This window comes from Typopeltis vanoorti, chromosome 13 (assembly GCF_054136105.1).
Source record: "Typopeltis vanoorti isolate ZY-2024b chromosome 13, IOZ_Tvanoo_1.0, whole genome shotgun sequence".
In the NCBI taxonomy this organism is placed as follows: Eukaryota; Metazoa; Arthropoda; class Arachnida; order Uropygi; family Thelyphonidae; genus Typopeltis; species Typopeltis vanoorti.
Genome location: NC_143561.1, coordinates 28,931,157 through 28,944,343, shown reverse-complemented (window position 1 = coordinate 28,944,343; position 13,187 = coordinate 28,931,157). Strand labels below are relative to the sequence as shown.

Genomic DNA, 13,187 nt, shown 5'->3' with positions numbered 1-13,187 from the left:
TGGTATTGTGTCCTGTAGATAAGAGGAATCATCCATAAAAGTAAAATTATTAAGTTCCTGTAACTATTTCAACAATGTGGATCCTATGACATGACAGGTTATTTTTAAATAACGAAACTTGTGATGAATTCATCACTAAAAAACACGCGTACTAACCACAGTAATGACTATTTAGTCATTTAGTCATTATTGTGGTTAGTATGTGTGTTTTTTAGTGATGACAGGTTATGCTGATGGAAGCATCCATCACATGTAGGATATATGGGCAACGTAAATTGGTGTATTTAGTCAATGATATTCAGATAAGCGATGACATTTCCCCAATATCAATAGCGAATTAAAGCGATAGCCTGGAGCTCCAATCTATCGTTCTAGCTTACCATAATCACCATGCACTATTGCTCCCTTGGTGTTTCTTAGATCTTATGGCAGTATATCTATTAATCTTGGTTAATCATTAACATGAAACTTCGCAATCCTCCAAATCACCTATCCTTTTATACCAAGAAATTTCAATTTTCTTGTTATCTTTCCTGTTCTATGAGGAAGAGAACCTCCCCCCCCACACACACACACACGCACAGAGAGAGAGAGAGTGATGGGGGGAGCGTTCTCATTTACAATTTTTACATTCTTGGCAGATCAAGAGATTACTAGCACTTTATTGTAAAATATTAAAAATATCTATTAAAGCAACTAATACATATCTACGAAGGAATACACCACACTTTCCAAAATGTTTTCTGGTTTTCAATTCTAATAAAAATCCAAACTTCCCATAGAATTAATTATAGAAAAAATCATAAAAAAGTATACATTTTTCATTTAGACTACAATTGCATATTTTAGTGAGAGTCTTAATGTTAAAGATTGCCTAAAGATTGTTCTCAAAATTCCCAAATTTCAGCAAATCATAACTAAATAAATAAGAACAAAAAGTGGAACAGAAACCTACATAATAAAAGCGTTACAACTTATAATTCTACTTTTTCTTATTCCAAAAAACAGCTGTAATTACTAGTACGTTGCCAGGCCTTTCAGCCATATATGTGATTATGAACAGAACTGATTGTTGTAATCGTAACCCTTTCCCAAAGAAATACTCTACCAATTGCCACACTAGTTGATTGTTTGGATAGCGCACTCGCTTTACAAACAGCAGGCTCTAGGTTTCGAATCCCGTCCTAGGTTTTTAAGACTTTATTTGGACATCTGGAATACACGTACAAACTGGCACAGAATGGCTGCCTTTCCTTTTAAATTCTTTTCTGTGGCATTTATGCCATAATAACCAGAAGTTTAGAAAAAGAACTATGACACGATATAAAGGAACAGTTCTTAAATGAAACTGTACTTTCAGTTGAGACACAAAACTTGATTTTTTACATATACTATTTGTAGGTGCTTTAAGATACCTCCATGCCAGAAAGTTGGACCAGTGATTTGTGTCCTTGTCCAATAGTTATTTCTTCTTTTGGGCCTTCTCAGCAGCTTTGGTAACCTTACCACCAGATACATCCTTGGTTTTGACAGCCTTGATGACCCCAACAGCAACAGTTTGCCTCATGTCACGCACAACAAATCTTCCCAGAGGGGGAAATTCTGTGAAAGTCTCCACACACATGGGCTTTGAGGGAACCAAATCTATAATAGCAGCATCACCAGACTTGATAAATTTGGGGTTATCTTCAAGTTTCTTGCCACTACGCCTATCATATTTCTCCTTGATTTCCCTAAACTTGCAAGCAATATGTGCAGTATGACAATCAAGCACTGGAGTGTAGCCATTGGAAATTTGACCAGGGTGGTTTAGGACAATAACTTGGGCAGTAAATTCTTCAGTAGCCTTGGGTGGAGTATCTTTGCTATCGCAGCAACATAACCACGGCGAAGTTCTTTTACAGACACATTCTTAACATTAAAACCAACATTGTCTCCAGGAAATGCCTCAGTGAGTACTTCATGGTGCATTTCAACTGATTGATTTAACTTCAGTGGTGATGTTGACAGGAGCAAAAGTCACAACCATACCAGGTTTTAGAACACCAGTCTCAACTCTGCCAACAGGAACAGTTCCAATACCTCCAATTTTGTACACATCCTGCAATGGAAGACGCAGGGGCTTATCAGTAGGTCTTGAAGGTGGTCCCATAGCATCTAGAGCTTGTAAAAGAGTTTTCCCTTCTGATTTGACACTTTTACGTTCAATCCGTCCTAGGTATGGATATTTGTGAATGTCATTAGGTGGAAGTTGAATTTCATCGCCAAGAAATGTCCGCGCGGTTAGTCTAATGGCTTTGCGCTCCGCAACCATATGCCTGGGGAAGGAGTGTCCCGGTGTTGGGCGTGGATAGCAGGTCCCCCCCCCCCAGTTTATCTGGGGTTTTTTATCCCGCAAAGCAGGCAAACCGGCCCCGTGAACACACGGATCTACAGCCATAAATACTTAACCCCCCATGAGGGGGTTCAACTCGCCCCAATAGGGACGGCGCGAAAAGGGAAGAAACTCCATATGAATAAATAAATAAAATCGCCAAGAAAGAATGAAATCAGCAGGGCAAGGTTTATTCTCTAGAGTAGGGTTTCCAGATTGTGCAAAAATAAATAAATAATTTAAAATTAAAATAATAATAAAAATAAGCTAAAAAATAATAATCAGCTAACACCTTTTATTTCCTTATAGGGAGTAGGCGAAGCCTTTTAACCATATCTAACTTGTTTGCCTGTCTCTCTTCTTCGGTTGACGCCTATAATTAGTGATAGTCTTGGACCAGCTTTCTCTGATTGGCTACTGGTGGAGATTGAACTACCCACTCAATCTCCAAAAGCTAGATTGGGTTTAAAGACCTTGCCTATTCCCTATAATGGACTAAAAGGTGTTAGCTGACTTTATTTTTCATAAAAAAAACAGTGAAAAACCTTGGTCCACCAACAGTATTGATGTAATGGTTTCATTTATATCCCAGTTATTTCATAACCTAAGAGTCACATAAAAAATACAATTTTATTTTGGTTCGTAGTAAGAATATAATAAGTTTACTTATTCTTCTTACTACCCTAGCTCTGGAGATAAAATAAGTTTAAAAAAATTTTAAGGCTTGTGCAGTTTTCCTCACTCATATATTTCGATATTTCCCTCTACATATACACTAGTTGGAAAGAAATCAACGGACACCATAGTGTGAGGAACAAACAGCCATGGCCCCAGCTTCAATAAGATGTAAGAACCTCTTTCGCTGCTGTAATTGCAGCAACCCTAGGGGAACATTTGAACCATTCTTCCAATGGGCATGTAATGAGGTCTTAAACTGTTGTGAGGCGCATTCCTTGACCTCACTCGAAGCTCCAGTTTACTCCACAGATGTTCAATAGGGTCTACATCAGGGATCTGTGGATGCCAGTCAAGTGTGGTGACATTCATGTCCATAAAACAAGCAGTTACAGCAGTAGCCTTATGACATGGTGCATTGTCTTGCTGAAAGACACAATGGTCAGTTTCATAGAAATGCCACAAAGTAGGAAGTTGCATGTCCAGAATGCTCAGATACCTCTTTGAGTTCAATGTTGAGGCACCACAAACAGCTATCAGAGGTCAAACTAGGAAAAATAGGACCATACCATCACACCTCCACCTCCGAATTTCATAGTTGGGGTTACGCACGCTGGTAAAAGACATTCACCGGGTAACCACTACACCTGTCCATCTACTCGGTCAAGGAGGTAGCGTGATTCGCCACTCCATAACACAGCTTTCCAAGCTTTCACGTCCCACTGTACACTCTCTTTGCACCATTGAAGATGACGCTGCATGTTGGTTCCGGTAATGTGGGGCTTGCATATTGCAGTTCTACCATGGAAACCCATGTTGTGAGCCTCGGTTCTCAATGTTTTTGTGTAGATTCCTGTTCCAGTCGATGCCCGAAACTCAGCATTCAAAATGTCAGCCGAAGAATGGCGGTTTTTACATTTAATCCTTCGTAGCACGCAACTGTTCACGTTCGGTGAGTGCGTTGGGTCGTCCACTTGCAGTTGAGTCCTTGCGCTTCCATCTCAGTATGGTATCAATGATTGTTGATGTCAACAATTTGTCGAACAGATAGGCCTTCAACATTGCATCCTATCGCAACGTCGCAGCCATTTCACCCGAACACATTTGCACTGATTTGAGAGCATCATATTCCTCCAATTTATACCGACTACAAACACGTGACTTGTTATATGGCATCCTGCAACTTGTCCATGCGTATATTGATTGTTTTCTTTCCAAGCACCGTGTTTAATTTTTGTTATTTGTAACCCTAACTTTATAAAATAGTAATAAGAAATGTTTTCCGAGTTCTGTAAAACCTAACATAAATACATAAATAAATATTTATTTGCTTATTTTTATGCAAATATACAGAAAATATATTTATCGTTATGTAAATATATTGCGAAGTACCTTGGACTCCTTGGAGGCGTTCATGTAGCAATAGTAGTAGTAATAATACGCATATATACTTACCAATTATCTTCTTTTGTGTATGGTACACATATAATGAATAGCATTCGCTATAGCAATCTCTTCTTCTTGTTCTGTGTAATGATATAATAAATATATATATAAGTAAACATTCGTTAATGTTACTCTCTATAACAGCAGACTCAAAAAAGAGAATAGGCAACAATTAAATAAATGTCGCTCGCTATACAATTTTACAGATGTTGAATTGTCTTGTGTCTAGAAAAATAAAAGGTGTCTAAATAAATTTTTATTTAAAATAAAATTTTTCTAAATAAAAAACAATTAAATTCCTTATAATTATTTAAAATCTATTTTAAGTAAGGAACTCTTTTTTTTTGTTTTTGCGTTTTTCATATTTGTCAAAAGTACAAAAGTGCACAAAAAATTAAGTAAACCGCAAAACTTTAGGCGAATTTTCCGTAGAGGTGTTCGATAGTATATGATAACCGTATTTTGCAATTATCATTCCTTTGTACCATCTATATCGAAAGAAATATAAGGCATCTGAACAAACACAAACTGTGACAGACAAGGCCAGCTGTCCTAGTTTCATGCAAGGATAGTTCGAATTGTAAGTAGGAAGTGTCGTATGAAATAAAAGTTCTGACGTGCCCATTCTGTTATAACTGAATCGTCACGTGACGGGTAAGATTTTCTTTATAAATATTAAATCCGAAATTAAAATAAAAAAGTATATGCTTCGTTGAATTTTGAAAAATAAATCATGTGTACGCTTGTAAATTTTACTAAATTACAATTTTACATTATATGTGATAGATCAGGTTATAAATTTGTGTTTATAATACTTTCTGTTTTTTTTTTGAAATTTCATATGAAGTTTATGTAAACGAAACTGTAATTATTTATGTTTTATTTATTTTAGTTTTTATTTATCTAATTATTTGCGCTGATAATCATGACTATCCTCTCTTTGTATTTTTTAAAAATTTTCTAGTTATTTTAAAATATTATTATTATTTCATAACACCTCCAAGGACTCATTGTGGGAGGACACTGCACCAACTAATCCTCCATGAACGCATGTAACGGTAATTTCCACGATCTGCACACTATACCATCTGCCACCGACTAATAGTATTTCAATAAATTCTCTCTCTCTCTCTCTCTCTCTCTCTCTCTCTGTGTGTGTTTTCTCTGGACGATGTGCTTGTAATGCGAGACGAAAAATCCCAGTTTCAACAGAAAATATCGGCTGACTGATCTTCAATTGAAAAAATCCATGTAAAGATTCCACTTCACGATCAGCAGGGAAATGAACTGCAGACTTTTCTCTTGTAGAATGATCAGCAAGTGAAATTTATCAAGTAGTGGCCAATGCAGTATCAGTGAACGAGTCTAAGTAGGAGTATCGCCGGTGCCATATATATATATATATATATATATATATATATATATATATATATATATATATATATATGTATATGTATATGTATATATATATATATATATATATGTAGAAAGTATTTTTACCTTGGGTATAAATATGTTAAAGATACCAAGTAATTTTAAACCTGGTTTTACTCCATTTCCCAAGTAAGCAAACAGACTAAAAGTCAAGTTTGCGCCTGCAATTGATGCAAGTCTAACTGATCCCACAGGTAGTGCAGGACCAGGGCAACTCGTGGCAAAGGTGGAACAAGCTCCGATCACTAATCTTAATATTTACCCTTAATGCCAAAACACATCTCCAAGAAGGGGATGTATGATGTTTTGTATTAAAGGCAAGGGGCCACTACCCAGACCGGTTTCGACCTTTATTGAGGTCTCGTCAGTGGGAGCTAGGCTAGAATTAGAAATACCAAGATTTAGTAGTACAGAGCTTGTAAGTATTTCGCCAAAACAAGTTACCATAAGGTGTTTTAACCTTATTAAATAAAAAATCTCTGGAGGAGATATAAATGTAGAAAGTATAAAAGTATTCTGTACTACTAAATCTTGGTATTTCTAATTCTAGCCTAGCTCCCACTGACGAGACCTCAATAAAGGTCGAAACCGGTCTGGGTAGTGGCCCCTTGCCTTTAATACAAAACATCATACATCCCCTTCTTGGAGATGTGTTTTGGCATTAAGGGTAAATATTAAGATTAGTGATCGGAGCTTGTTCCACCTTTGCCACGAGTTGCCCTGGTCCTGCACTACCTGTGGGATCAGTTAGACTTGCATCAATTGCAGGCGCAAACTTGACTTTTAGTCTGTTTGCTTACTTGGGAAATGGAGTAAAACCAGGTTTAAAATTACTTGGTATCTTTAACATATATATATATATATATATATATATATATATATACAGTATATGATACAAAGGTTATAAATTTAAACCAAATATATAAATTTCAAATTGAAACAATATGATTATTTGAACTAAAAAAATGACGCCCCCCCGTTGAGGTTTTCAAATATTGTGTAACGTTAGCCGTTCTACGGCCGCAAAAAGATTTCTTCACTTGTATATTGAAATGTATGTTTAATGTTTAGTATATAGTTTACCAAGTTATGATTTTAGTTGTTTACAAAACGAAAACGAACAGTTAAACAGCGAATTAGTGAACGCTAAGCTGCCATAAATTATTTAAAATTTGGCATTTGCTTAGTTTATAGGGAGGTGATAATTAACGGCATATGTAGATAAATTTATCGCAGTTTCGTGGCGACAGTGTTGCCCTCTAGTGTAAGAAATATTAATTTCTCTGGTAGCGCTGCGTTCTTGCGGAGCAAACCATTTTCCTGCAAATCTTGATTCGTAAAACACCCGTCCATGTACAAGAATTTCTAGAAGTTATTTCTTCTAACGTTCTGGTAGTCTGAGAATGGCGAGCGCCCAGAGAACTTTCACAGCATATGAAGAGCATGTATCCGTAACTAGGCAACGTTAACCCTATCCCCGACACAATATCGATTTCAGATAAGTTACCACGCACCCACTTCTTTTTTTTTTTTTTTATAAGAAGAGACCAGGAAAGGAAATAAAGCTTTTTATTGTTTCTACTTATGCTCAGGGGTGGGGACTTTAAAAAACATAATTAATATTTCTAGAAACTTAACTATTTCTTCTTCCCCTAAAGGTGAACTCTGCCATTTTCTTTTACATAATTAGTGTATTTGTTACAACTGCAGCAAACTTATATTTCTATTTCAGAGTTCACATAAACGTGGCTATTTTGCAAATCATAAAAAGACATAGTTCGACATCTTATTGGTTAGATGTCGAATCTATCGTCTTTAATCTTTAAAGCTGATATATGTTGAAAGATGTTGAAAGGATTAAACTAAATTTATTATAAAGCTGATATATTTTATTAATTAAAAATGCCACCTTCCCAATGCTGTATAATATAGTCTTAAGAAAATATTTCGAAATCGGCTATATTAACAATAAAACTATAATTCATACGCATGCGTACCAAGGCAAGAATAATGTGCTCCCGAAATCTGAATATTATTCGCATATAGCTTTAATATTCGGTTATTTTATTTCTATGTTATTCTAATGATTTTCTAGTCCTATGTGGATTCCATGCTTCTGTTGTTGATCATATCACTGCGTTATTATACAGTGGTATCTCGCTAATCCGAACCTCTTTAGTCCGAACCCTCCAGTAATCCGAACTGCTTTTAAATTTAAATTTCCCAGAATGTTGCCCAGAACGTTACCACATCAATAAAAAAAAATATAAGAAAGTGATATTTTTTACGCAAATTAAGTTACGTACTGAACTATGCAATTTTATTAAATCAGAATTCTCAACAATACAGGTACATAGAAACTAATTTTTTTACTAAAATAAACTTGTGCACTGTATTATTTTTTAAGTTTTATATTACAGTACAGTAGCTTTTTTTCTATCAGTTACTTCATTTATTTACAGAATTAAATTGATGTACCATTAGAATCTGATTATTTTGTCTTAATTAAACGCTAGTTATTGTTGTCTCTTGGAGGAAAATTTGCTAATAATCCGAAAACGAGCACTGTTTTTATTAGTTCGGATTGGAGAGATACCACTGTACTTCATTTAATATTGTTCATGGCATTTATGTCGAGACGACACCCTTTGGTTGTAAAGATCGAGTTTGACTCGTGACATACCAAACCCTTCAAAAACATTGGGTCTAATCCGTAACGGTCAAGTAAATATTCTCGTAGTTATAATATTCTTCTTTCAGTATTGTTCTTATAGCATTATTCTTCTATTTATACTAGATTGTTTTATTTCAATCGGATCACGTGCAGGCATAAAAAAATTGTGAAAATTATATGATGTAATAGACTTCTTTGCTTAGAAGGAATTTCTTAAAATTTGCGATTTAAGCCAAGCCATCTACATAGTTCGGTTTAGGTTTCAATTAAGGTTCTTTTTTTAGGAGGAAAAGACCTTTCCAACTTTATATGAGACCGAATATTTATTAATATAGTAATAAATATATTAATATATATTAATTATTTATAATACTTTATTAATATTTGTGGAATCGTTTCAATTTTGGTTTCGATCAGTCCATTTGTAGACAGCAAAATTAGACAAAACAAAATTACATGTCTACAGTGCATTTTAAATACCGAATTTCGCCATTAAAAGCCCGGAAGGAATTGTTAATGTTTTCCCAATAAAAACGGAATTTTAAACGACACTTGGGAGGGGAAGGGGAAGAACTTTCATCAAGCAATTTGGAACTTAGGAAACAGAACTTTGTCTTTCAATTGCACTATTTTAATAACCTAATTAGGCAACACAAAATTATGTCTGATAGTATGATATAATTGTGATAACGAATAAAGCACTGTAGACATGTTAGAGGGATTGTTAAGCAATTCTTAGGAGAGTTTCAACCTTTCTTCTTTCTTAATATATTTCATTCCCATTTTTCCCTAATAGTATTAATTTCAAAATTTGAACGAGTATCATAATTAAAAAAAAAAAAAAAGCATACTGATATGTATTTTATTGTTTAAATTGACAATATTATTTTATATTGATTTTTTCAGAAGAGAGAGGGGAGGATAGGAGGGCTGCTCCCGCTACGTATACCCAAGCACACCTTCAAAAAAAAGTCTAACGCCCTTTTCAAGATGGGAAACTTGACTATGAGCGTCAAGTTTCCCATCTCCTGGCAAGTTAGGAAAAATAATCTCTCTGAGCAGTTAGGAGCAATCTCTGAAAACAGTGACATTTCAGCTTCTATTCCTAACGAAATATTTAATATTTAATAAAAATTGAATCATTTATAGTGTTGTGTAAATACAAACAAAAAAAAGTTTCATTTCAGCATCGTTAAAAGAAAAAAAAATGACTCATTCTATAGAAGGAACTAATGGATTGAGTGAAAGTCACATCCAGCTAATAAACACGAGTTATTTCCGTCCATTTGGTATAAGGGACTTCCTTTGCATTTCCTCTGACGCACGATCAACCCGATATACACTATTCGCTTACAAGGCGGGTCGCTGTTAGAGGTTATATTAGGGTTAGAGAAATGACCAAAATTCGTTTCACGAAATCATCAATTGAACCATGCAGATTGGACATTGGCGGGAGTTCTATTGTTCTCTGTCTTTCCGAATGCCAATTAAGTTTGCTTTATGCTCGCTGCAATTCCCAACCTCTGGGAGACTCGTCTTTCTACGTATCGTAGATTTATGCCTTTTCTAGATCAGCTGTAAGCGCATGTGTTTGCATGCCCTCTTGTTCCCGTATGTATAGCAGATGAGCACGCAAAAAACGAGCTGTCGTCATAAAGGACAGGAAGAACTCAAATTTGTATCCCGGAAGTTTCGAATAACAACATAATCAGGGTGGTCAGGAAGCAGGAAGTTTCGAAAAATGCGTGTTCCCTTTAGGCAGTAACAGCACCACACGGGGAATATGCCGATGACCTAGCAGTTGTGTGAAGGGGTGGTGTGGTGGAACTGGTAGGTCATGCATTTTTTTTTTTTTTTTTTTTTTCTTGATGGGAAAAAGATGTCTGCAGCGCTGTAATTCACTATAATGGCTTGTGCAGAACGGTCCAAATATCACGCATATATTATAAACTGATGTTCATAAACCTGATATTTTTTTCTTGTCCTCTGATTGCTTTATCTTCTTGATTGTTAATGAAAGAATGAAATGTTCGCCCTCTCTCTCTCTCTCTCTCTCTCTCTCTCAGTGTAATGTTTTTGGATTAGAAAGCGGTCATAACTTCCACTGATGTTTAAGAATTAACATCCTGAATTAGCACAGCTCAAATTTGAATGACTGAAACAATTAATCAACAGCACAACAGGAGAGCAATCAGGAATAAAACAATAATATCGGAAGAACAAGAACAGTAATTTAGATCGATATTCGAATAATTAAAACACGATATTAAATGAGAACAACACAAATACAAAGAGAGAGAGAGAGAGAGAGAGCAACATTAGAATAATGATTAAGATTAATATCAGACTCATATTAGAACAGTAATACACCGGCTACCGACCTGGTTGGCAGAAGTTCGTATCCGCTCTTCAAAACAGGCTGCAGGTTCGAGTCCCGTCCTGTTGTGATTGTGTTTGGGTGGGAGATGAATTTCATCGTCCAGTGTGAGATTGTCTTCCCTCTTTTATTGGAGGAGGGAATTGGCTTGAAAAAAGTTCATGCTTGGTCTGTAGAGCAGAATTTCCACACTGTGTAAAAATAAATAAAAAAATACATAATAATTAATTTAAAAAAATATTAAAAAAATCCTTAACTCTCCAAATATATGAAATCTATATACAGACCACGATATTTTTATATTTCTTGTGGAAAGGGAGAATATCGCTATTTCTTTCTCACTACGTATCAGTTAGCAATTGATACAGAGTTAGAAGGTCTAGGCTACACCATTACAACCATTATTCAGATCAATATTACAGTCACGCCGCTAGAGAACAGTATTAGAATAATATCACAATAATAGTAGAATTATATTTAAAGAGTATCACGATAATAGTGGAGTTCTAGAACGGTTATCAGAATATTAATATTAGTAGAACAATAAAACAAGAACATTTTTCAAGCGTTTAATACAATAATAATCTAATATTATTAGATAATTAAACAATTATCTAATAATATTAGTTAATTGTTTCCCTGTGGTGCTAAAAAAAAGGTTGCGTGTAAATTTTTTGGATGTGTGTGTCCAAAAATTCTAATCACGGAAAGCATACAAAGTGTGCACGTTTTCCAAATTACCAACGAATAATTCCTTCATTATATTTCCCTCTGGCTTTTCAAAATTTGATCTGATTAACTCATCTTTCAATAGTGGACCCAGCAGTTGGCTTACTGCAATATTAGACTAAAGCCAGATGGTCTACATGGAATAATTTGTATGAGGCCATTTTGCATCACCCACACAGATACCCTATGAGTGATTCATCTGTGCCAACCCATAATTAGCTTTAAGTTGTAAACGCCATCTTGAATTAGCACCACAGTTATTCATTTTATAATATTAACTCTCCTCATTCTTCAATTTCAACGTTTCTTGGTTGACGAACGGAACACGTGGAAAATTAATGGCCTAAGCATCAGTTAGAATATTTTCTTCATAAGCAGATCTCGGAATTTATGGTGGCGATACAGTTTCAGTGACCTTAATAGAGAACGAACAGACCAATCAAGTGAATCTTATGAAGCAATGGCGGCGACTGTAATTAAAGTAGCTGGGGGTTATTAGCCTCTAATGAATTCGGCTCGTGTAAAAAATAAATAAGTAAATAAAATAACCGCCTAGAGGGCATTATAGTTGATAATTTAATTTTAGCCGTCGTGCTGATCATAAGCCAGCAGGGATTCTGTTTCTTTTTTTTTTAGCCGGATAACATTTATCGATATTGCAGTGAAATAGTTTCCAAGGGTCGCCAGGGAAGTTTAATTGTTGTAAGTTGTAATGATGCCCTTGATGCCCCAACTCTGAGCTTCCCCGCCGTCACTCTTTCGTCAGAACAATCGAATTATTCAGTTAATAAATTGTGATACGCTTTATTCTCCCTCAATGAAGATAGATGACGGTCTGCATCCACTGCTGTGGCTTTCATAGTTTGATTACGAAGAAACGGAGATAAATGGAACCCTCGATTTAATGTGTCACAACTGTTTATTGATCGATCTCGCTGCCTAGACCATCATCTGTATACGAAAGCCTGTCAAAAAGTTCGTACAATGATTTTAACTATCTACGAATGGAACGAACAGGAAATGATTATACTCAAACTGTGCAAACCCCCGTAATGCAAGAATATGAGGTCAGCAGGTGTCATTAAAGCACCCATAGGACCACCTAAACTATGAAGGAACTATCGAATGCTTGTCGCGATGTTGGAATACTTGTATATTATTGACCTGTATTTCAGCTTAGATTTGCTGTTGTTCCCATTTCAAATACGGACCAAAGGTAATCGTTACAAACCAGTGAGCAATTCTCTCCTATCTGATAATGCAATATGTATTTGTTTCTTATTTATGAAACGGAATACCATAAACAAGTCCTATTTCCTATTTGGGTTTATTACATTCTAATACAGGACTGTGACGAAAAATGTCACTGACGTGTTTCGGCTAAGATAAATGATAGCTTTGTGTGGTCGCTCCCCACCGAATAGTGAAAAAATATTCCTGTTTTTTTTTTTTTTTTTTTTTTTTTTTTTTTTTTTTTT

At 35.4% G+C, this 13,187-nt stretch overlaps 1 protein-coding gene across 1 annotated transcript; it reads right to left on the bottom strand.

Annotated features, from left to right (window-relative positions):
• Window positions 1-1,244: 1,244 nt before the first annotated feature.
• LOC150100017 (elongation factor 1-alpha 2-like) lies at window positions 1,245-1,888 on the bottom strand. The gene has a single exon (XM_090403111.1). The coding sequence runs from the start codon at window positions 1,622-1,624 to the stop codon at window positions 1,463-1,465; it is 162 nt and encodes a 53-aa protein (XP_090259237.1). The 5' UTR covers window positions 1,625-1,888; the 3' UTR covers window positions 1,245-1,462.
• Window positions 1,889-13,187: the final 11,299 nt, after the last annotated feature.

Excerpts from the sequence above, each read along its gene's own strand:
- LOC150100017 (XM_090403111.1), bottom strand. The coding sequence starts at position 1,624 with ATGTGTGTGGAGACTTTCACAGAATTTCCCCCTCTGGGAAGATTTGTT.